The 26,018-nt window shown below is 41.6% G+C and overlaps 2 protein-coding genes across 2 annotated transcripts in view; one reads left to right on the top strand and one right to left on the bottom strand.

The window, feature by feature from the left end:
* Positions 1-11,743, bottom strand: part of LOC139749106 (crustacyanin-A2 subunit-like) — a 97,774-nt gene extending 86,031 nt beyond the window's left edge. The window contains exon 1 of the mRNA XM_071662671.1: positions 11,604-11,743. The gene's annotated coding sequence lies outside the window, so the exon portion shown is untranslated. The remainder of the gene's footprint in view (positions 1-11,603) is intronic.
* LOC139749105 (NADPH azoreductase-like) overlaps positions 11,635-26,018 on the top strand; it is a 28,306-nt gene continuing 13,922 nt past the window's right edge. The window contains exon 1 of the mRNA XM_071662668.1: positions 11,635-11,821. Within this exon, the coding sequence (XP_071518769.1) occupies positions 11,701-11,821 (121 nt within the window). The 5' untranslated portion in view covers positions 11,635-11,700. The remainder of the gene's footprint in view (positions 11,822-26,018) is intronic.

The following is a 26,018-nucleotide window of genomic DNA, read 5'->3' as shown; positions in this document are numbered from 1 at the left end:
TGACTCTGCATCCTTATAAACTGTCCCAGGATAACTTCCACACTTGACCCCTTGCCCTACGCCGCAATGTTGGTTTACTTTCCCTCTTCTGTAGGTATCACTTTGTTTTTTGCTTCCGAGAACTGGCTGCTTGTGTGTCCCCTTCACTAGCTAGACCACGCAATACTGCGTCACGTGATTACTGTGTGGGCATCAACAACCCAAGGGTGGGCCATTTTGACACCTACTTCTTAGCTTACACGTCGAAGCGCCAGAACTCTCTACCCTTTCATGTCTTTCCCAATAACTATGACCTGGCACATTTCAAAAGACAGGTTCTTCACTTTCTCAAAAATTCGTAAATACTTTCCCTTGTCTTTTTTCCTTTTCATAATTCTCTCCATATTTCAATTAAAGCCCAGCCTTGATGTGGACTTTTGTCCATGACCGGAACCTTCAACATTTCATTTTCTCCGTAGACTCATAGGAACATATATATATATATATATATATATATATATATATATATATATATATATATATATATATATATTGCAGTGGAATTTATTAAAAAAGGGGGTGACTGTATTGTTGACTGGTTGGTAAGGTTATTTAATGTATGTATGACTCATGGTGAGGTGCCTGAGGCTTGGCGGAATGCGTGCATAGTGCCATTGTACAAAGGCAAAGGGGATAGGAGTGAGTGCTCAAATTACAGACGTATAAGTTTGTTGAGTATTCCTGGTAAATTATATGGGAGGGTATTGATTGAGAGGGTGAAGGCATGTACAGAGCATCAGATTGGGGAAGAGCAGTGTGGTTTCAGAAGTGGTAGAGGATGTGTGGATCAGGTGTTTGCTTTGAAGAATGTATGTGAGAAATACTTAGAAAAGCAAATGGATTTGTATGTAGCATTTATGGATCTGGAGAAGGCATATGATAGAGCTGATAGAGATGCTCTGTGGAAGGTATTAAGAATATATGGTGTGGGAGGCAAGTTGTTAGAAGCAGTGAAAAGTTTTTATCGAGGATGTAAGGCATGTGTACGTGTAGGAAGAGAGGAAAGTGATTGGTTCTCAGTGAATGTAGGTTTGCGGCAGGGGTGTGTGATGTCTCCATGGGTGTTTAATTTGTTTATGGATGGGGTTGTTAGGGAGGTGAATGCAAGAGTTATGGAAAGAGGGGCAAGTATGAAGTCTGTTGGGGATGAGAGAGCTTGGGAAGTGAGTCAGTTGTTGTTCGCTGATGATACAGCGCTGGTGGCTGATTCATGTGAGAAACTGCAGAAGCTGGTGACTGAGTTTGGTAAAGTGTGTGGAAGAAGAAAGTTAAGAGTAAATGTGAATAAGAGCAAGGTTATTAGGTACAGTAGGGTTGAGGGTCAAGTCAATTGGGAGGTGAGTTTGAATGGAGAAAAACTGGAGGAAGTGAAGTGTTTTAGATATCTGGGAGTGGATCTGGCAGCGGATGGAACCATGGAAGCGGAAGTGGATCATAGGGTGGGGGAGGGGGCGAAGATTCTGGGAGCCTTGAAGAATGTGTGGAAGTCGAGAACATTATCTCGGAAAGCAAAAATGGGTATGTTTGAAGGAATAGTGGTTCCAACAATGTTGTATGGTTGCGAGGCGTGGGCTATGGATAGAGTTGTGCGCAGGAGGATGGATGTGCTGGAAATGAGATGTTTGAGGACAATGTGTGGTGTGAGGTGGTTTGATCGAGTAAGTAATGTAAGGGTAAGAGAGATGTGTGGAAATAAAAAGAGCGTGGTTGAGAGAGCAGAAGAGGGTGTTTTGAAATGGTTTGGGCACATGGAGAGAATGAGTGAGGAAAGATTGACCAAGAGGATATATGTGTCGGAGGTGGAGGGAACGAGGAGAAGAGGGAGACCAAATTGGAGGTGGAAAGATGGAGTGAAAAAGATTTTGTGTGATCGGGGCCTGAACATGCAGGAGGGTGAAAGGAGGGCAAGGAATAGAGTGAATTGGAGCGACGTGGTATACCGGGGTTGACGTGCTGTCAGTGGATTGAATCAAGGCATGTGAAGCGTCTGGGGTAAACCATGGAAAGCTGTGTAGGTATGTATATTTGCGTGTGTGGACGTATGTATATACATGTGTATGGGGGGGGGGGGGGGTGGGGCCATTTCTTTCGTCTGTTTCCTTGCGCTACCTCGCAAACCCGGGAGACAGCGACAAAAAAAAAAAAAAAAAAAAAAAAATATATATATATATATATATATATATATATATATATATATATATATGTATATATATATATATATATATATATATATATATATATATATATATATATATATATATATATATATATTCGTGTCGTAGAAGGCGACAAAAGGGGACGGCAGCTGGGGGCTTGAAACCCTCCCCTCCTTGTATTTTAACTTTCTAAAAGGGGAAACAGGAGTCACGCGGGGAGTGCTCATCCTCCTCAGAGGCTCAGATTGGGGTGTCTAAATGTGTGTGGATGTAACCAAGATGAGAAAAAAGGAGAGATAGGTAGTGTTTGAGGAAAGGAACCTGGATGTTTTGGCTCTGAGTGAAACGAAGCTTAAGGGTAAAGGGGAAGAGTGGTTTGGGAATGTCTTGGGAGTAAAGTCAGGGGTTAGTGAGAGGACTAGAGCAAGGGAAGGAGTAGCACTACTCCTGAAACAGGAGTGGTGGGAGTATGTGATAGAGTGTAAGAAAGGAAACTCTAGATTGATATGGGTAAAACTGAAAGTGGATGGAGAGAAATGGGTGATTATTGGTGCATATGCACCTGGGCATAAGAAGAGAGATCATGAGAGGCAATTGTTTTGGGAGCAGCTGAGTGTGTTAGTAGTTTTGATGCAAGAGACCAGGTTAGAGTGATGGGTGATTTGAATGCAAAGGTGAGTAATGTGGCAGTTGAGAGAATAATTGGTGTACATGGGGTGTTCAGTGTTGTAAATGGAAATGGTGAAGAGCTTGTAGATTTATGTGCTGAAAAAGGACTACTGATTGGGAATGCCTGGTTTAAAAAGAGAGACATACATAAGTATACGTATGTAAGTAGGAGAGATGGCCAGAGAGCGTTATTGGATTACGTGTTAATTGATAGGCGCGCGAAAGAGAGACTTTTGGATGTTAATGTGCTGAGAGGTGCAACTGGAGGGATGTCTGATCATTATCTTGTGGAGGCGAAGGTGAAGATTTGTAGAGGTTTTCAGAAAAGAAGAGAGAATGTTGGGGTGAAGAGAGTGGTGAGAGGAAGTGACCTTGGGAAGGAGACCTGTGTGAGGAAGTACCAGGAGTGACTGAGTACAGAATGGAAAAAGGTGAGAACAAAGGACGTAAGGGGAGTGGCAGAGGAATGGGACGTATTGAGGGAAGCAGTGATGGCTTGCGTAAAAGATGCTTGTGGCATGAGAAGCGTGGGAGGTGGGCAGATTAGAAAAGGTAGTGAGTGGTGGGATGAAGAAGTAAGATCATTAATGAAAGAGAAAAGAGGGGCATTTAGACGATTTTTGCCGGAAATAATGCAAATGACTGGGAGATGTATAAAAGAAAGAGGCAGGAAGTCAAGAGAAAGGTGCAAGAGGTGAAAAAGAGGGCAAATGAGAGTTGGGGTGAGAGAGTATCATTAAATTTTAGGGAGAATAAAAAGATGTTTTGGAAGGTGGTAAATAAAGTGCGTAAGACAAGGGAACAAATGGGAACTTCAGTGAAGGGGACTAATGGGGAGGTGATAACAAGTAGTGGTGATGTGAGGAGATGGAGTGAGTATTTTGAGGGTTTGTTGAATGTGTTTGATGATAGAGTGGCAGATATAGGGTGTTTTGGTCGAGGTGGTGTGCGAAGTGAGAGGGTCAGGGAGAATGATTGGATAAACAGAAAAGAGGTAGTGAAAGCTTTGCGAGAGCTGAAAACCGGCAAGGCGGCGGGTTTGGATGGTATTGCAGTGGAATTTATTAAAAAAGGGGGGGTGAATGTGTTGTTGATTGATTGATGAGGATATTCAGTGTATGTATGGTTCATGGTGAAGCTGAGGATTGGCGGAATGCAAGCATAGTGCCACTGTACAAAGGCAAAGGGGATAAGAGTGAGTATTCAAATTACAGAGGTATAAGTTTGTTGAGTATTCCTGGTAAATTATATGGTAGGGTATTGATTGAGAGGGTGAAGGCTTGTACAGAGCATCAGATTGGGGAAGAGCATTGTGGTTTCAGAAGTAGTAGAGGATGTGTGGATCAGGCGTTTGCTTTGAAGAATGTATGTGAGAAATACTTAGAAAAACAAATGGATTTGTATGTAGCATTTATGGATCTGGAGAAGGCATATGATAGAGTTGATAAAGATGCTCTGTGGAAGGTTTTAAGAATATATGGTGTGGGAAGTAAGTTGCCAGAGGCAGTGAAAAGTTTTTATCAAGGATGTAAGGCATGTATACGAGTAGGAAGAGAGGAAAGTGATTGGTTCCCAGTGAATGTCGGTTTGCGACAGGGGTGCGTGATGTCTCCATTCTTGTTCAATTTGTTTATGGATGGGGTTGTTAGGGAGGTGAATGCAAGGGTTTTGGAGAGTGGGGCAAGTATGCAGTCTGTTGTGGATGAGAGGGCTTGGGAAGTGTGTCAGTTGTTGTTCGCTGATGATACAGCGCTGGTGGCTGATTCGGGTGAGAAGCTGCAGAATCTGGTGACTGAGTTTGGTAAAGTGTGTGAAAGAAAAAAGCTGAGAGTAAATGTGAATAAGAGCAAGGTTATTAGGTACAGTGGGGTTGAGGGGCAAGTCAACTGGGAGGTAAGTTTGAATGGAGAAAAACTGGAGGAAGTGAAGTGTTTTAGATATCTGGGAGTGGATTTGGCAGCGGATGGAACCATGGAAGCGGAAATGAGTCACAGGGTGGGGGAGGGGGCGAAAGTTCTGGAAGCGTTGAAAAAATGTGTGGAAGACGAGCACATTATCTCGGAGAGCAAAAATGGGTATGTTTGAAGGAACAGTGGTTCGAACAATGTTATATGGTAGCGAAGCGTGGCCTATAGATAGGGTTGTGCAGAGGAGGGTGGATGTGTTGGAAATGAGATGTTTGAAGACAAAATGTGGTATGAGGTGGTTTGATCGAGTAAGTAATGAAAGGGTGAGAGAGATGTTTGGTAATAAAAAGTGTGGTCGAGAGTGTAGGTGTATTGAAATGGTTTGGTCACATGGAGAGAATGAGTGGGGAAAGATTGACAAAGAGGATATATGTGTCAGAGGTGGAGGGAATGAGAAGTGGGTGACCAAATTGGAGGTGGAAGGATGGAGTGAAAAAATTTTTGAGTGACAGGGGCCTGAACATGCAGGAGGGTGAAAGGTGTGCAAGGAATTTAGAGTCGACGTGCTGTCCAAATGGACTGAACCAGGGCATGTGAAGCGTCTGGGGTAAATCATGGAAAGTTTTGAGGGGTCTGGATGTGTAAAGGGAGCTGTGGTTTCGGTGCATTATACATGACAGATAGAGACTGAGTGTGAACAAATGTGGCCTTTATCGTCTTTTCCTAGCGCTACCTCGCGCATATGCGGGGGGAGGGGGTTTCCATTTCATGCGTGGCGGGGTGGCGACGGAAATGAATAAGGGCAGACAGTATGAATTATGTTCATGTGTATATATGTATATGTCTGTGTGTGTATATATATATATGCATACGTTGAGATGTATAGGTATGTATATGTGGGTGGGTTGGGCCATTCTTTCGTCTGTTTCCTTGCGCTACCTCGCTAACGCGGAAGACAGCGACAAAGTATAATATATATATATATATATATATATATATATATATATATATATATATATATATATATATATTTATGTGTGTGTGTGTGTGTGCGTGTGTGTGTGTGTAGATATGATGATAGTATGAAGGTGAAATTGTACTTCAGTAGTTGTTTATACAATTTTATCTGACAACATCAATCCTTCTAGGCCAAACACTCTGCTATGCTTGGTCGTGACTCTTGTAGTGAGAGTGATTAAGGGGATCAGGCGGCTGGGGCTGACCTGGTGTCATGAACAACTATTTTTTTCTGTTTTCGTGTTTTGTCAATTCTCTCAATTATTTGGTTAATGGACTTTAAAATTGCCAGGGGACAAATTGAAGTTTTTAATATTGGTAATTAAGACAGATTCAATGAAGTTACGTGTGGCATAATCAGCAAAGGAGTATATGCATATACTTATTAAATCACTTCCTGCCCAAAGATTCCCCTTCCACCCTTATGAGGCTACTGCAGCGCTCATGAAGTTAGCCATGTCCAGAGGTCGGGACTAAAATCATGGTGTTGTGCTATTGTGTTTCCATCAATTTGGGGACGATGTAGCTTAACTGAATAGTAAGCGATCAGTGTACTCTTTACGTTGGATTTAACAGTAATAAATCAATTCAGCTCCGTAATGAAATTGGTTTTAAGAAATGGCTAATCCTGTTTTGGAAGCTATGTATAATTGGTTGTGATTACAAAACTACCGGTGTATCATATATTGGGCATTATATCTTTTATCAAACTATATCAAGGTATACGTATAAGTAGGGAATACTCTTGTAAATAGAGTCTATGAGAATAAACTAATCTTCCTAGCGTCACATTTTCTTATTTTTCAAATACCAATAATTTGGTCGATAACACACGGCCAACACGACACCGTTTGTAAAGAAACGAAACCTCGCTGTTCCTCTTTATCAGCTACAAAAGTGAGGTTTTGGAAGGTTGTTATAAGAAAAATCTGTAATCTACTGTTGTTAATTTATCGCATAATTTCCACGGCATACATAACTCTTTTATAATTGTTCAGTGACATCCGGTAGCTTATTATGGAAAAAGAAAAAAATAGCCAGTTTCCCAGAGGTTTGATGCGGAGTCAAACTCATGTCTGGTAATTATACAATTTCTGGACCTGAATTCAACTTGGTAATATTGATGACTGTTTTGCAATATGAGTATACTTTTAGGAAAATCAGGACTGGTAGAACACGATTTACCTAAGAATCACCCTTCCACTTTCTTAAACCATATTAGGTTAGCCTGACCCAACCACATTTAACCAGTTAAAAAAAATCGCAGGAATACATCCTCAGTGATTCCCCACATTAAATTTTGATAGTGGGGAGGGCTATGAAGGGAAGGGATAGTCGGGAGGGCTATGAAAGGAAGGTATAGTGGGGAGGGCTATGAAGGGAAGGGATAGTCGGGAGAGCTATGAAGGGAAGGGATAGTGGGGAGGGCTATGAACGGAAGGTATAGTGGGGAAGGCTATGAAGGGAAGGGATAATGGGGAGGGCTATGAAGGGAAGGGATAATGGGGAGGGCTATGAACGGAAGGTATAGTGGGGAGGGCTATGAACGGAAGGTATAGTGGGGAGGGCTATGAAGGGAAGGGATAATGGGGAGGGCTATGAAGGGGAGGGATAGTCGGGAGGGCTATGAAGGGAAGGGATAGTGGGGAGGGCTATGAAGGGAAGGGACAGTGTACGGTCGACTAACGAGCAGGAAGTTGCCCTACCCCAAGCAATCAAGAGAATCTCTGAAATCCTCACCAAGAGTCCACTGACAGCCTAGATGATTACTCTTCCTTGCAGTGTTATGTGTATCATGTCGCGTTTATGTCCATTTGCTTGGTTTGTGGACTATATGCATTTTGTTCTCGCGTACTAAGAACCCGCAAGCATTCCCAAGCACTTTCTACATCATGTCACAGCAAACACAGCATTTGAATAGTTCGACAGTAATGCAAAATTATTAGAAATCTCAGCTGATAAAGGAAATTAGGTGGGATTTTCATATATTCTGTCCAGTTCTAGATTCACCCACTGTTATACCCCTTACATCTAACTTCCTTCACACCGCACTGACAGATTAGAAGGTTAATGCCATTATAATTTTTCAAAGTTTATCTTTCCTTTAGTGATCGATTTTTAATGAAATCCTTGCTAGAAACGTTTACATCCACTGAAAGTGTTCAGATTATTTTATTTATTACCCTCACGATAAATAAGTAGGTTCTCATGAGTGACAAAACCTTGAAATGTGCCTAAATTTAAAGTAGCCTCGATATAAGAACAACACAGTAGATGCCATCTAAACTGCCTGAGCTGTGTTCATATGAGCTGGTTGAATAATGACATAACATGATAAGGTTTAAAGAAAAAATTATTTATCTACAGTGATCTCATCAGATTGGTCTCCCAAACATCGTTTTTACAGAACATACTATTATTTCTAAAGAAATAAAATAATGTATAACTTATAAGAATCGTAGAACAACTAAGAAATAAGTGATACAGGTCTTTAGCCAGGAATGAAATGTGGAGTGCATTCGCAGGATAGCAAGCAAGCGCTAAAAACAGCCATGTTTCCATATGGCTGGTAAGCTGTGGTGGTGTCGACTCATCTGGAATGTTCAGGCGAACTTCCTACCACCACAACACAGGGAATACTAACCACCTGGACTCCTCGTTTATATGGTTATCCGACACTTCGTCTCCCTACCGACAATTTCGGTAGTGAACTCGGCCCATGGTACATTGCATGATTCTTAAAGGACGATTATCATAATTCCTGTTGTATTGTAAATACAAAGAGTAGCCTCCATTCACTTTGAAAACCCCAGATTATGAACCACCAGTTGTATACAGTTTCTCATTTAATACCCTGCCATTACTACACGCCAAAATAGATATCATTGTGTTATTTTAGCGGTAATATATCAGTTTAGCTCCGCATTGAAAATAAATTTCAAAAAATGATTTATTATGAATGTAATTGCACAAATACTTGCGAGCGTAATTCAAGGCATTAGATTTTATCAAAAGCTGTTGAATATAGTAATTACGGTGAAGTACATTACGAACAATGTTGGATGGTAGCCGAAATTGTTGAAGAAGTCATTTTATTCGTTTGTATTCTTATACAACAGGTGCCACGATGATGTATTGTGTGAGAATAATTAGTATAAACTTATCAGAATTAGATGATCGATATTTACGATAATCCTGATTGCTAAAAAGGGTTTAGTGAGGTTTTCATAGGTTTGATGATTTTATACGTCTGATGATTTTATACAATTAAGTACTATTCTTTTAATACAGTAATTTATCTGATATACGACTGTCAACCTATTTGATATCATGCAATAAAATGCTCCAAATCGTGTTCTGTAATATGAATAACATGAAATACCAATAATGTAGAAAGGCATTTCCCGAAGTTAATTTCTAAGCTTGACTAAATTAATACATTGGCCAACCCTCGCAGTTTCATCCCCTCTACAGTACTTTAAAAACCCTCCCGATTATACCAGGTGCAACTCAAGACTGTAGGATAATGTTTGAAGTAATCCAAGAAATCATTCCTCCACTTTTTCTGTTATTTGCTGATGAGTTTCACATAAAATAGAATTATCACTAATAGGAACAGTTTTCTGAATATTCACTATAATTATATGTAGAAGCAGTGTTGAAATAAGAAGTCACAGAAATGAGAATAAATAACTGAAATTGTTTTTACAGAAGGAAATTCTGTCCATGATTTATTGAGAATGGTAATAGAATAATTTTTGTTAATGTTCTCTAAGAAAGATCATTAGAGCTTGAAACAGGCATATTCAAAGGAAAATCTATCGACATGTAAATCAAATAGATTATGGCACATAGGAAAAGGTAATCAGGACTAATGAATGTGATGAGGAAATAACCATAAGGGACCTAAATGTTGATTATGTATTATTACTGGATATGAGAACGAGGGTTACCTGTGAACAGGTATATATAAGATTTATGCAATTAAATAAGATTATGCAAGTGTTTGGCACATTGATGAAAGTGTCTAAGATAAGAAAAAAATTGGAATGGGAATTGAGGTTTGGAGAAATGGGTCTGGGTATTAACAAGAAATTAGTTACACTGGGTAATGACACAGCAAGAGCTGGCTGCTGCTATCACTGAAGTTTTCACGATGAAAGGATGAACTCAAAAAATAATATTTGGGTAATAAGCAGCTCAGAAATTCCAAGGACAGAATATTATAGCTGAAAATATGTTTTCTGAGTTAATTAGACGCAGTGTTAAAAAAATAATTAAAAATAGAGGTAGACGTTTCAATGCTTTGGGTAGTGCACATGTTGGACTCAGAAATGAATTGGTCAGTGTGAATTAAGTGGCAATATACCGATCTAGGAGTGAACATAAACATAGAGAACAATTAAGAGTTACCAAAAAGAATTTTCATAGAGAAGGATCTGTTGAAGAGAGAAAATATTAAAGAAAATTAGTAAAAAGTAGTATGCCAAAACATACGGTGTATGGAAGGCCATTCTGTGTGGAGGAAAAATAAAAGGCTACCGTAACACTAGGATACAACAAAAGTAGATGAAAATATGAGTGAAATGTTAGGACAATGATGTAGGACGTATTATTTGTTTTGTAAAAGAAGAGTGGACACTTGATCAATATATTAATGAATGTGACATACTTCCTGGGTTTAGAATGAGATGATATAATTCACGAGTCTCATGTGTCCTTATATCTAGACTCAGATTTGTTTTTATTTGTTCATAACAAAGTTATTAAAAATGATAAGATTATGCCAGTAACATATATGTATTGTCAAATACAAATTATCAAAATTACTACTACTGCTACAACTACTACTACTACTACCACTACTACTAATAATAATAATTTGTGAATTGGATGATAACCAGTAGAAACTGAAGATTTTATTTATTTATTTGTAGTTATCTGAAACCCTCTGACTATGAGATAATCCTAGCATTACTCAAGTTTTCTTTCCCGAGGCTCCTGCCTCCCAAAAGCTGTGCTACTTCCAGTAGCAGGAAGTTGTAGACTCCTTTGAAGTGAGTTCTTTGACAAGACTGAACCACTAATGATACAGCCTTGTTGATGTTAGTTCATATAGTGTGTAACCTCGTCCAGGTGGAGTTTGATAACCTTTAAATTTTGGTGAAATATGTAAACACATCCTGTGAGATGACGATAAGGAACAAATAAGCCAGATATATGATAAACTGTATGACAATCATACACCTTAACAGCACAGTACAGCTTACTTAGACTGTTGATAAAAAAGATATGGAACATATTAGCCAGTTCTAAGACGAGCTACGTTAAGTCATATAGTTTATCCTAGCCGCACAATCCAGTGTACTTAGACGGTTAACAAGAAACAGAAGATTGAAAATTAGTTTGTGGTCGGAGTGCGCCCTACGTTCCCACTGCCTGAGTGCACTCCGATATTTGAATCTGAACTCTAACTAGTGTTACTAAAAAGAAATGTCCATATATCTAAAAGTTATAAAAGGAAATCAAACCTGCGCTAGAAAAAGAATGGATTGATTTCCTAATATTTCATAAAACTGCTGCAGTTTTGGCGAATTTGTGACCAGGTAAACTGAATACATACTACTAGTGGAGCGCACCTGTAGTTTCCAATTTACCAATACCTTTAAAATAGGAGCCTAATGTTCTAAATGTGGAGTTACTCTTTTCCATTGATACCTCATATTTTAATGAAAAAGTGGGTATGTGGTTGAAGTTATTTTCACATACTGTTTAACTAATAAAATAGTCAGGATAAAGACTCATGGCAACTTACGGAGCCCGCGAGTTTGCTTCTATAGGTTCGACCGGAGCGGCCGGCCTCACTTGGTGCCTGGTCTCAGTATCTGTCCTGCATCATTAAGGATAACATAATGTCTGCACTTCGCATTCTGGTCTTCCTGGGCTCAACTCGCGAGGGTCGGCATGGAGAAAATGTTGCCAAGTACGTTGTCAACGTTCTGAAAAATAAGAAACATAATGTGGAGCTAATTGGTGAGTACGAGACATTGTAGTTCAGTGCTGTCATTTACTTTGGTTAGTACAGGTAATATATTTGGCATATAATGATATGTATAATGATATATATAATGATATATATAATGATGTATAAAAGAAAGAGACAGGAGGTCAGGAGAAAGGTGCAAGAGGTGAAAAAGAGGGCAAATGAGAGTTGGGGTGAGAGAGTATCATTAAATTTTAGGGAGAATAAAAAGATGTTCTGGAAGGAGGTAAATAAAGTGCGTAAGACAAGGGAGCAAATGGGAACTTCAGTGAAGGGCGCAAATGGGGAGGTGATAACAAGTGGTGGTGATGTGAGAAGGAGATGGAGTGAGTATTTTGAAGGTTTGTTGAATGTTTGATGATAGAGTGGCAGATATAGGGTGTCTTGGTCGAGGTGGTGTGCAAAGTGAGAGGGTTAGGGAAAATGATTTGGTAAACAGAGAAGAGGTAGTAAAAGCTTTGCGGAAGATGAAAGCCGGCAAGGCAGCAGGTTTGGATGGTATTGCAGTGGAATTTATTAAAAAAGGGGGTGATTGTATTGTTGACTGGTTGGTAAGGTTATTTAATATATGTATGACTCATGGTGAGGTGCCTGAGGATTGGCGGAATGCGTGCATAGTGCCATTGTACAAAGGCAAAGGGGATAAGAGTGAGTGCTCAAATTACAGATGTATAAGTTTGTTGAGTATTCCTGGTAAATTATATGGGAGGGTATTGATTGAGAGGGTGAAGGCATGTACAGAGCATCAGATTGGGGAAGAGCAGTGTGGTTTCAGGAGTGGTAGAGGATGTGTGGATCAGGTGTTTGCTTTGAAGAATGTATGTGAGAAATACTTAGAAAAGCAAATGGATTTGTATGTAGCATTTATGGATCTGGAGAAGGCATATGATAGAGTTGATAGAGATGCTCTGTGGAAGGTATTAAGAATATATGGTGTGGGTGGCAAGTTGTTAGAAGCAGTGAAAAGTTTTATCGAGGATGTAAGGCATGTGTACGTGTAGGAAGAGAGGAAAGTGATTGGTTCTCAGTGAATGTAGGTTTGCGGCAGGGGTGTGTGATGTCTCCATGGTTGTTTAATTTGTTTATGGATGGGGTTGTTAGGGAGGTGAATGCAAGAGTTTTGGAAAGAGGGGCAAGTATGAAGTCTGTTGGGGATGAGAGAGCTTGGGAAGTGAGTCAGTTGTTGTTCGCTGATGATACAGCGCTGGTGGCTGATTCATGTGAGAAACTGCAGAAGCTGGTGACTGAGTTTGGTAAAGTGTGTGAAAGAAGAAAGTTAAGAGTAAATGTGAATAAGAGCAAGGTTATTAGGTACAGTAGGGTTGAGGGTCAAGTCAATTGGGAGGTAAGTTTGAATGGAGAAAAACTGGAGGAAGTGAAGTGTTTTAGATATCTGGGAGTGGCTCTGGCAGCGGACGGAACCATGGAAGCGGAAGTGAATCATAGGGTGGGGGAGGGGGCGAAAATCCTGGGAGCCTTGAAGAATGTGTGGAAGTCGACAACATTATCTTGGAAAGCAAAAATGGGTATGTTTGAAGGAATAGTGGTTCCAACAATGTTGTATGGTTGCGAGGCGTGGGCTATGGATAGAGTTGTGCGCAGGAGGGTGGATGTGCTGGAAATGAGATGTTTGAGGACAATGTGTGGTGTGAGGTGGTTTGATCGAGTAAGTAATGTTAGGGTAAGAGAGATGTGTGGAAATAAAAAGAGCGTGGTTGAGAGAGCAGAAGAGGGTGTTTTGAAATGGTTTGGGCACATGGAGAGAATGAGTGAGGAAAGATTGACCAAGAGGATATATGTGTCGGAGGTGGAGGGAACGAGGAGAAGTGGGAGACCAAATTGGAGGTGGAAAGATGGAGTGAAAAAGATTTTGAGTGATCGGGGCCTGAACATGCAGGAGGGTGAAAGGCGGGCAAGGAATAGAGTGAATTGGATCGATGTGGTATACCGGGGTTGACGTGCTGTCAGTGGATTGAATCAGGGCATGTGAAGCGTCTGGGGTAAACCATGGAAAGCTGTGTGGGGCCTGGATGTGGAAAGGGAGCTGTGGTTTCGGGCATTATTGCATGACAGCTACAGACTGAGTGTGAACGAATGAGGCCTTTGTTGTCTTTTCCTAGCGCTACCCCGCACACATGAGGGGGGAGGGGGATGGTATTCCATGTGTGGTGAGGTGGCGATAGGAATGAATATAGGCAGACAGTGTGAATTGTGTGCATGGGTATATATGTATGTGTCTGTGTGTGTATATATATGTGTACATTGAGATATATAGGTATGTATATTTGCGTGTGTGGACGTGTGTGTATATACATGTGTATGGGGTGGGTTGGGCCATTTCTTTCGTCTGTTTCCTTGCGCTACCTCGCAAACGCGGGAGACAGCGACAAAGCAAAATAAAAAAAAAGAAAAATAAATAATGATATAACACTGCCCATCATTTGGGATATTCATGAGTCTCGGAGGAGGTGAATGTTCATGGATATTTTTGTATGAACTGCTTAGGATGCCAGGCACTGCCAGTGGTCGCTTGTGACTGCAAATTAAGAGGCACTGCTGCTGATTCATGTATCATGACCAGAGTATAACATTGGATATATGGAAGGCATATTTTAACATAGTAATGGGGCAATCCCCAGTAGGCCCTACTTTCTCCCCCAGTACTCTATGTGAATTGTATTGTCCCTTGCGAGTTTTCTGTCTTTGTAATAGTTATTATTGATCTACAAGCACATAAATAGACCCTTCAGAGAATTTGTCCTATTGACCAAAACTACTGAAAAGTTGTCTACGTATATATTACTTCCCTTCACTTTACGATATATATTAATATCGGTGTGGGCACCAGGAGGCTGGTGCGAGGAGGGGCATCTGTTCCCTCCGCCTCCCCCCGCCTCTGTCATTATTAAAAAAAAAATCATACGTAGCATGTTCATGGCCTTATTTACTTGAATGAAATTAATCTAAATATTTTTGTATTTTCTTCTAACTAAAACTGTATATGTATATGTGTTTAGGCACACATAACACATTCTTTCAGTTAGATGACTTTGCTCCAGAGACTTGGAGGGTGTATGACTTGCACTGTCCAGGTACCAACCCCACAAAATTACTACGGTGGATGGCCATGTAGGTAGGCCATATATGTAGCTACTACACAACACATTTTCATTGTTCTCTGATTTGTTATCGTCTTATCTTCTTTGGATATCATTTTCCTTGGATATCGTTGCTAAGGGTCAATCTACCATGTACCATTATATTATACACAAGGTTTTTATACTACTCAAGTTGATAATCATTTTTCTGGAATAGTTGTCATCGATGTTATTATTCAAATATAAGTTTAACAATTTCAGATGAAGTTTACTGTAAATGATTGGCTTTCATAAGTTTCAGCGAGTACATGAAATTTTGTGTTGCATAGATTTGTGTTGTAGAGTACATCAAGTTGAGGCTATCATAAGTTCGTGTTTTCCAGTCGTGGAATATCAAAGTATTAATACCTTAGTTGAAATGTGACTAAAATGTCAGGTGATTGGCTAAAGAGAGAGGAGCCATTTCAATATTACGACACTGGTGCTGTAACAATCTTATGCTGCTCCAGGTTGGTTGTCTTCAGCTGATGTGAATTATTTTTTATTCTTGAAAGTTTATAATTTCTAGAGAGCGAAATCAAATATGTCCTCAGTGGACATGGCTTGGCACTATTCTTTTTCATCTTTAGGTAATGAATATTGTACGTGTCAGCATAATTACGAGAGAGAGAGAGAGAGAGAGAGAGAGAGAGAGAGAGAGAGAGAGAGAGAGAGAGAGAGAGAGAGAGAGAGCGCTCTGGGTGAGCAGGCAGTATAACACGAGCCGCCACTGGAGTTCTAAGCATTCATCAATCCTAAACTGATGTTTGCAAGCCATGACTGCTACCATATTTTGTTGCACAAATTGAGAATGTAAGTTTCTTTGAACAGTAAAAGTAAACTAAACAGTTAAATAAGTTTAAACATGAACGCCTGCAAACTATTATTCTCAAAGATTTGCTGATCCGATCCTTTACACACGTCAAAGTAATAAACTAGAACTCATGAAACGTCATGAGCTGCTGTTTTACATCCATCTTCCTGGTCCAGGATCTCATGTACAGCTCTCGCACCTCACAGGAAGGAAGTCATGCACATCGGAACCAAGGGTCAAAAAGTGTCGTAATGTTATGTATGTGGGTTGAGCACAGGAAAACTGAGGGATGAATATTCAACATGGAAGCTGCACCATGGCAAGATGTTGTAAATCTGTTTATTACTGGAGGAATGGATAATGTCCAGAGCGCAACATGAAACACACACGTCTGGGGAATGTGCTTCCTGCTAGATGTGTGTCTGGTGAGGTTTTCAAGACTGAGTTGAGCAGGCGGTTCATTAGTGCTTGTTGGGCCATGTCAGTTTGCATGCGTGTTGTCATCGTCTTGTTTATTTAGTTTTTTTTTTTTTTTTTTGGGGGGGGGGTAATGTAGGTTGCTGAAGTGTGATGTAAACATTTCCTGGTAGGTTAATTGCTAGTAATAATGTTATCATAACAAGGGTTTAATACTGCTGTAAAGAACATTGTCAACAGCAGCCGGGTGTGAGTCTTTCACAAATGTTTCAAACACATGAATATATTCGTTATCCAGGGAGGCACACATTGTATTAATGATACAAAACCAAACTGGTCATTTCTCAAAACTAGTTTCCATGCCATGAAACTCTTTCTGGTAATTTACCAATCCGTGTTTTCTTTACTGAGAAAGCTGTTTAACTAGCCTAGTATTTCCATATTGCTGTGTCAATGAATACTCATTCATATGTGATCATATTCTCACAATATTTACGAAATTTTTCGATCAACAAATCAACCCAGCTGTACACATTCCTTAAGTGATAATTGTACGTGTTTCAAATTCCCCTTCGTCCCCCCCCCGCCAACACACACACACACACACACACACCCTACCGCTAGGCTTCCCATCTTGCAGGAATTAGTTTGTTTTCCGACACTTGAAAATTACTTCGCCGATGATAGATATAAACAGAAATCAACTTAATGGTGTAACCTAACGACCAGAGAGGTAAGGCATGAGGGGTCTCGTGCTCTACCTTATTAACCATCGTCAAATATCGCCGGCTGTAGCTAAATAAAGCATTACATGATGAACGCTTATTTACGATCATTATTGACATCTGGTGTAGCGGGTGGGAGCCTATCTTTCTACACCAACCTCTGGTCTGGTATTGGAGATTATGTATGGTAGTGGGCGTGGCCGCTGTAGCGATGATTCACCAGGGATTTGTCATAAACATTTGTGAGTTACACATGTAGTCAGAGACTATCTGTTGCATTTCAATATTTTCTTTATTTCGGTATATTATATCATTTTCATTAATGCAGAATATATGTCATACTATGTATTTCTTTGTTCATAATGGGACGAATCACTATGGGAAGGGATGTGGTGTGGGCGGGGTGGGGAAGTAATATATGACCGCCAGCCAGTCTTGCTCAAGGTCAGCCGTGTGTGTGTGTGGGTAACTGAGCGCGTCATGGTGAGGCGGCGTATTTCTCACTCGCTCCTCTCGAGCGGGAAATCGATATTTGAGCTTTGTAATTTTGAAGTTTGTTGTAGAGCGTAGCTGAATGACGTTGACCTGTTGATGTCCATTAAATACATTAACATCCGTTCATAAGGAAGATATTTCTTTCGCTCTGGTAGGAAGGAGCCACGTCAGTGTAGGGGAGGGAGTTGTACCTAAGGTGGAGCAGTATTGAGCCCCCGAGGCACCTGGCTGAGCTAAGGATCAAGTCCTGTGTTACTAAGACGGAGGCGTTCCATAGCGCCTCAGTCTCGGCTCGTAACACTTGTTCATTAAGTAGATTTGAACGAGTAACTATATAAGTAAGTAATTACTTCGAGCAACGAACGGTAATACTAGATTAATTCGTGAGAAAGTGTTAGTCAATATGAATGACTTGCAGGTGTGTGTGTGAACGTCCACACAGCTCTGGTCGATAGAGGCAGCCTGTCACCAGCCGGTTGCCTGCCTCGCCGGGAAAATTACTCGCGCGTGTATTACTACTTATGATGAACGTGCACGTTGTGAGGCCGGCTTATGTAAGCTGACCTGGCCATACTGCCTCTCCAGTGTGTGAGAATGTGTATATCGCGTCATCTGAACGCATACATAGGCTACTGCTGGTCAGCTGGTGAGGAAGAGTATGGTTGGTATATACAATGATAGCTAGTTTCTGAAGCATTAAGGCCAACAAGTGGTGTATGGATGTCGCTCATCTGCTGCTCATTGTGATACAAACATGATGGAGTTAACAACGTTGACTTTGTCTCCACCCCGCCCCCCAGCCCATTACCCTTTACAGGATAGTGGGCTGTGATATATATATATATATATATATATATATATATATATATATATATATATATATATATATATATATATATATCATGTGTGAGCATAATTTGATGTAACCGTTGATACGTCAATGTGTTACTTCATTAAGAGGAACTTTGATGTCCCTCCGACTCCCACTCAGCATTGATCATCGCACGTCCGTGAGACTAAACGTTCCTTCATTCAAATGAAGTGCGATAGCTTCTCCTCGTCATCCAGTGGTATGTATCATTGGTGTATAACTAAGGACGCCCTACCTTTTCTTCACTTTTCCATCCTGACGGTACTAAAGCTGTCTCTCCCGTACACAAAGCAACTGTCTTTGGTTCCCGTTTCTTCTCTAACTCTACCCTGGATGACTTAACATTCCCTCACCCCCCTGATGCTTCTTTTACTAACCCTGTGCCCCTCACCGTAATCTCTTTTCGAACTGTCCGAGAATCACTTCTTTCTCTGGACACAAACAAAGCTTCTGGTCCTGATGGCATTCATCCCCGTGTACTGAATGAGTCTGCCTCTCAACCTGCACCTGTGCTTGCTCGCCTGTTCCCCTTGTGTTTATGTTCCACTTTTCCTTTTGGAAAGCATCCATTGGTACATCCCATTCTTAAGAAAGGTGACCGTTCTGACCCCTCGCACCATCGTCCTGATGTTTTGACATCTACCATTCCCAGTCTTTGAATCCCTCCTCCACTCCCATATCCTCAGACATCTTGAATCTGTCTTCTTTCCGATCACCAGTATGGCTCCAGTAAGGGGAGATCCATCTCATCTCTAAGCCTCCTTCCCTCACTTTGCTCCCTCGTATCTATCTTGTTCTCTGGCCGATCTATCTCCATGGATGTTCATAGATCAGCTTCTCCCCCTTTCTCCATCAGCTGTGGTGTCCCTCAAGGTTCTGTCCTGTCTCCTACACTTTGTCTCCTTTTTATCAACTAAATCATTTCTTCCACAAACAACCAAAAGCACTCACACACTGACGACTCAACGCTGCGTTCCTCATCCTTCATTTCTGTTTCTCTCACTCGATTTCTATCTCGTCTCGACACAACTCGGACAGGATATCTGAGCGGGGTAGACGAAATCTGGTTAAGTTTAATGCCTCCAAGACCCAGTTTCTACCCATCTCTCTGTCGAAAACTCCTTAAAACTATTCTCTCACCTTTGACGGTTCATTGATTCCACCTCTTGACTCATTGAACATACTTTGTATTACCGTAACATCCACTCTATCTCGGAAACTCCCAAATTACGAAATAGCTAAGCCTCCGTCTTTAGATGTCGGAACTTTTGAACAATTGCTCCGTTTATACAAAGGATTGATCTGTCCTCGTATGGAGTACTGCTCTCACATTTGGGGTGGTTCTAGCTCTGCATCCTCACTTGGCAGAGTTGAGTCAAAAGCGGTTAGACTTATAACTCTCCCACGCTAACATCAAAACTTGGTTCGCTTGCCCTACGCCGCAGTATGTGTTCACTTTTCCTCTTCTATAGTTATTACTTCGATTTTTGTTCCCGAGAGCTGGATGCTTGTGTGCCCCCACCACTAGGTAGACCACGCAGGATCACGTGATTATTGTGTGGCCGTTGGCAACTCAAAGGTGGGCCATTTTGATAACTGTTTCTTTCCTTACACCTCGCAGCTTTGGAGCTCTGTACCCTCACATATCTTTCCCAATAACTATGACGTGGCACACTTTAAAAGACAGGTTTTCCACTTCCTCCAAAATTTGTAAATTCCCTCGTTTCATCTTTTCCCCTTTCATGAACCTCTGTATTTCAGTTATGTTCCGACCTTGATGTGGTCTTTTGTCTGTGCCTGGAGCCTCCAGCCGGGGAGGGAAGGGAGGGATGGTCTGTCCTGTCTTCAGCCAGAAGCATCACTAAGAACTGTCGTTTTGTTTTTCCTGCGCTGTCCTCGTCAGACGATACTGAGGTTGTCTCACCCATTGACAAAGCAACTATTTGGTTGTGTTTCTGGTCAACCTCCACTTTAGATGACTCTTAGCAACCCCTGGCACAACTCGCTACACCTGTGGACCTTCCCATGATCAAGACGTGTAGATTGGATCCTCCAACTGACCCTTGTGTGTTGAAGGAGTGGCCACAACTTGGGCCTGCACCTTGTGTATTTCGCTTCCTCCTGATACCCACTAGTGTACTCTTTCCACAGACACAGATAGAAGCCATCCCGGGGAGGGCTGACCGGGCTAGCTCTTACAGCTATCGTACTAGAGCTTTGCCTGCGACTGTTTCCAGAGTCCTTTCAGTCGCTTCATCTCCTGCATTCCCTTGAGCATTGTGCGTCCCTCAAGACAACATCCACCACTGATGTCATGTACTAATGAATTATTGCTGGTCATCATCACTGAAAGACGCTGTTAACAACTTATGTTGCAACCCTTGATATCTCTCAAGAGCTCTTGACGATGTGGCACCCGGATATAACGACTAGGCTTCCCTTCTTTTCGTCCCTCTTTTCTTAATTTTGTTCTTATATCCAGCTTTCTGCTGGTCGTTTTCTTCCCGCAGTTGTTGATAGATCAATCTTTCCTGTCACCGGCGGTCTCCATATTCCCTGCGTTCCTCAACGATTTACATTCTTCATCAAGTACCCCAGTGTACCTGTATGATAAATGCTTAACACGACATTCCCTCACTTCTTACAAATCTGTTCCATCTTCTCTAACTTGATCTATGTCTCGCCTTGTCTCAGCTTCCAATAACCTCAGATCAGGAACGAGTTTTCCCTTATTCTATTTTCTCTTTCGAAAACTCAGCACTTCGCTCTTTGCTTTAGTACTTCTGTCATTATATCCTCAACTTGAAAATTATCTTCATATCAACAAAGCATCTATAGTCTGTCTTGGATACTGGACATTACACAGGGCTAATTCTCTCTCTAACAAATGGACCTAGGAGTCCTGGTCACATATTACAGGTTCAGCTACTCTGAGCAGTTATCATTATACAATGGACTGATTCCTCCTTGTATAAAGTACCACTCACCACCGAGGCAGTTCGAGCTCGATCTCCTTAATGAGAAGTGTGAAACCAACCCGACTGACCGACCAACTCTCCCAGTATTATCACCTTCCACTCACCACCACACGCTGCTGCAATCTCTTTATCTCATTTTTTTATCCATGGCCATTGCTTCGGCCCGCTCTCCCAAGACTGCTTGCGTGCCTTTGCTCTTACATAAACCCAACACCAGTCGACAAGCTTGGTTGTGGCGACCAACACGTGGGTGGACGACTGTGTGATGTCTGCTCTCCCTCTACACCACCACCCAGCTCTGGCTTTCACTTTCATACTTCAGAATGACTAATCGTTCATTAGGACAAGTTGTACACCTCAACAGCTTGGATTATATTGTTCCCGTTCTCTCTGAGGACCTCTGTCCATGACCATAGCACATAACACAAACATAGCACATAACACAAACTAATACTCAAGATATAAGTAGTCATGTTATGTAAAGTTACATCAACCTGTACATATTGATGATCCTCATATGTAACGTTACATCATCCTGTACATAGTGACCATCTAATACAATGTTACGTCAAGCCGTTGGTTGTGAGTCTCGGGTCACGTTACGTGAGCCTCTGACTGGTGTTGACCACTTCAGGTTACACACCAGTGGCGGCAGCTGAGGTAGTCCACACACAGGTGGTGAGATGCCACACAATTGTGATCATTACATCGAAGGAAACATAACTGATGCTTGGGATTAATGACATGACATGTGACGTGAACCCTTGAAAGTGAGGTCAAAAGCCAGGCCATCATATCCCAGGGTCGTATTGTCGTGGACAAGGATCGTAACGCAGTGGTCCGGGGTCGTAATGTTGTGCTTTTACCAGTAGCAGGGAAATGTGAAACCCTTTAAATAGGGATGATCTTTGACGAAACTGTCCTCCCAGTGGTACAGCCTCACCACAGATGGTGTCACTTCTGGTCTAACCTCGAGCAGACGGAGTCCAGGTAGACGTACATACATTTATTTATATATAATTGCATAAGCACTAATTTCTGTGAGAATCCTGGCGTTATCCTGGACCTTTCTAAAGGCTCCTGCAGCCCATGGCTGCGTTGCTTTCAGTAGCAGGGAAAGTAGTAGACTCCTTTGGAGTTAGTTCTTTGACGAGATTGTACTTCTAGGAATACAGTCACGTCAAAGAGTCTTTTCACTGGCTATGTAACTTGGAGCAGGAGTCCGGTAACACCATATATATATAAATCCCTGGGATAGGGATGGGAAAGAATATTGCTCATGTATTCCCTGCGTGTCGTTGGCGACGAAGAGGGGCGGGAGCCGCTGGCTGGAAATCTTCCTTCGTGTATTACTTACCAAAAGAAAGAACAGAGTAAGGAGCCACGTGTGGATTTTTCCCTGGAAGGCTCTGTTGTCTGTTCTTGACGCTACCTCGCTCACGCGGGAATAGTAAATTGGAACGATATGGTATACCGGGGTCAACTTTCTGTCAATGGACTGAACCAGGGCACGTGAAACTTCTGGGGTAAGCCATGGAAAGTTTTGTGGGGCTTGGATGTGGATAGGGAGCTGTGGTTTCGATGCATTACACATGACAGCTAGAGACTGAGTGTGAAGGAATGTGGCCTTTGTTGTCTTTTCCTGGCGCTACCTCGCTGAAGCAGGGGCTAGCGATGCTGTTTCCTGTGGGGCTGGGTAGCGCCAGAAAAAGGTGTGGGCAAGCATGAATATATTGTACATGTGTATATATGCATATGTGTGTGTATGTGTATATGTTGATGTGTATGTATGTATGCATATGGGCGTTTATGTATATATGCGTGTATATGAGTGGATGGGCCGTTCTTCATCTGTTTCCTGACGCAGGAATTGGCGATCAAGTATTACAATAATAATAATCATAATTATAATGATAATAATAATAACAATAATGATATACGCTACCTCGCAGGCGCGGGAGACAGCGACAAAGCAAAATAATAATAATATAATGATATCCTGCTTTTGGAAGTAGCGCAGCCTAGGGTTGCAGGAGCCTATGGAAAGTGGCATTCTTTGTGATCTTATCACAGACAGAAGACATATGAGTACCTCTGCTATATGTAGTTATCATTGTATATTACATCACTGGTGTATGATGTACAACTTAAGTGTTGTGTATAAATTTTCAGATGAGATGTAAAGTGAGACTTTTACCGGTTGGAGGTGGTATTTGTGGTCACCTAAAACTAATTAATCATTTATTATATTTCAGCGGTTTAGTATGTGATAAAGGAGATATGATGATGATACTGGTAAATTGTTGGCCATAATGGTAAAGACCCAGCGATATACATATCCTTTTGAACGAAGGTGTACGACGGTACAGTCCGGGAACACAACCCATCAACACGACGATATGACCCTTAGGCATTACAGGAAAAGCGACACTAATATACGTGCTTTAGGGTCGTTAGGTCGTGGCCAGAGATCATACCGTCACACTGCAGCAAATTTCATAATATGTCAGTCTTGTGGGAGGAGAGTGACACGTATATTGCTTGCAGCGTTGAACTTGAAAAACTGAACTAGTTTCATAACTGCAAGCTGAGGAGAATTTCGGAATGCAATGTCTGACGTTGTGGAGGTGCAGACACCATGGCAGCAGGATCCTAAAACAGCCTTGGCTAACCTCAGCTGAGTCAAAGGCAAACAAACGCCATGGATGACTCGCACGTTTACAAGTGTACGATAACTGAAGTTTTTGCTTTTAGATTTGCGCGTGTATGTACGACTTTCTTTTGGTACCACTTTCACAGTTACTGAACATAATGTGACGACCCCTGAATATGATGGTCTGGCCTTTAACTTGGTCTTTGTCATAGTCGTCCAATCAAACCTAAGGGTTTGTACCCACGCGCCTCTCGGTTAACTGTCGTGCTCTAGGGCTGAACATAATACTACACCACACAAAATATACGTCAAGAAAGTCGGTGGAATAAAGATGGTTGCCAAGGAAAGTTAGAACAAACAAGACCCTCTACATATCGCGAGATGGATCGAACCCTCTAACGACAATGCTTGTGACGGGGCCCTAAATATGTGACGTCACCAATACTCTTACAGGATTACCACCAGTGTCTTCCGAGCCGGCTTTGACCTTGAACCGGTTATATAATGTTACCAACAATGTCGTACAGCATCCAGTTATGTAAGGTAACAACTGCTGCAGTCTTAAGGGTCAGTGATAATGTGTACCCAGTTATGTATAAGTACCACAAGTCGTATGGGAAAGTGTTAACCCGTACCCGAGTGGGAGGTTGTCAGCCAAGCCTTGGCGCTACTTGAGGGAAGGAATGCTATAGTCGAGCAACGAGACCACTAGGCGGGGGTATAGTGTGCGAGGGTAGGTATCCGGGTGACAATATTTTTCTCGCCGGCCGGATGTCGGTAGTAAGACAAAGGGCGTGACCTTGTGAAGACCTTGGAGTGGGCAGCTGGCTACTCTTCGACGCGCATACTGACGAATGTTGGGGTAGGGGCCGGCTGGGGTACGTCTGGCCCCATTATCACTAACATAACATACGCATGGCAACGCAGCTTTCCGGCCAGTTATTACCCATAAGCACTACTTGTATGAGACGACTCTGATCATCTGCGATGATAGGGGATAACCATGTCGTCGTCCACCGAGATATTTGAAACGTTCCCATCAATTTGCGAATATAAACCTAACTCCCCCTACGGTCTAATTGGGTCTTTATGTAACTTGCCTTCGCTGATAACATAGCGTCAGAACACGTGACCAAGGCAGCCAGACCTGCAGGATGGTTGTCATGGCAACTTCGCCAGCTGTACCCCACTGACCCACCAACGGTCTTCAGAACAAGTTTAAAGTTTACAACAGCCTCTTACTCAATTGCAAATCCATAAACTAAATTATATATATATATATATATATATATATATATATATATATATATATATATATATATATATCTTTTTTTTCTTTTTAAACTATTCGCCATTTCCCGCGCTAGCGAGGTAGCGTTAAGAACAGAGGACTGGACCTTTTTTTTGGAATATCCTTACCTGGCCCCCTCTGTTCCTTCTTTTGGAAAAAAAAAAAAGAAGAGAGGGGAGGATTTCCAGCCCCCCCGCTCCCTCCCCTTTTAGTCGCCTTCTACGACACGCAGGGAATACGTGGGAAGTATTCTTAATCCCCTATCCCCAGGGATATATATATATATATATATATATATATATATATATATATATATATATATATATATATATATATATTAGAGAGGGGGGATGCTATTTCGTGTGGCAGGGTGGCGACGGTGTTGGATGAAGGCAACAAGTATGAATATGTACATGTGTATGCATGTGCGTGTGTGTGCGTTTATGTATATACTTTTGTATGTGGGTTGGGTTGGGCCATTCTTCGTCTATTTCCTTGCGCTAACGCGGGAGACGGCGAATAAGTATAATATTAATAAAAAGTAGAGAGAGACTTTTGCCAGACTACTTGCAAGGAATAACATCACAATTGACAATTTTTCATCTGCGAAACTTGATCACCATCATCATCGGAATTAAAGAAGTACAACCTCGTCGAGGAACTTTTCGCTCCAGGGATTCACTTCCCCAGTTCCTCGATACTTCAGAAACCATGGACCAAAACGAAGGAATATATGCAGCTCAGGTCAACCCTCTGAACGACGGGTGTCCACTCCCCTATGATGGTTCAGTGAAATGAAACGTAGC

Source organism: Panulirus ornatus, chromosome 6 (assembly GCF_036320965.1).
Source record: "Panulirus ornatus isolate Po-2019 chromosome 6, ASM3632096v1, whole genome shotgun sequence".
In the NCBI taxonomy this organism is placed as follows: domain Eukaryota; kingdom Metazoa; phylum Arthropoda; class Malacostraca; order Decapoda; family Palinuridae; genus Panulirus; species Panulirus ornatus.
This window is presented reverse-complemented; position numbering and strand designations above follow the sequence as displayed.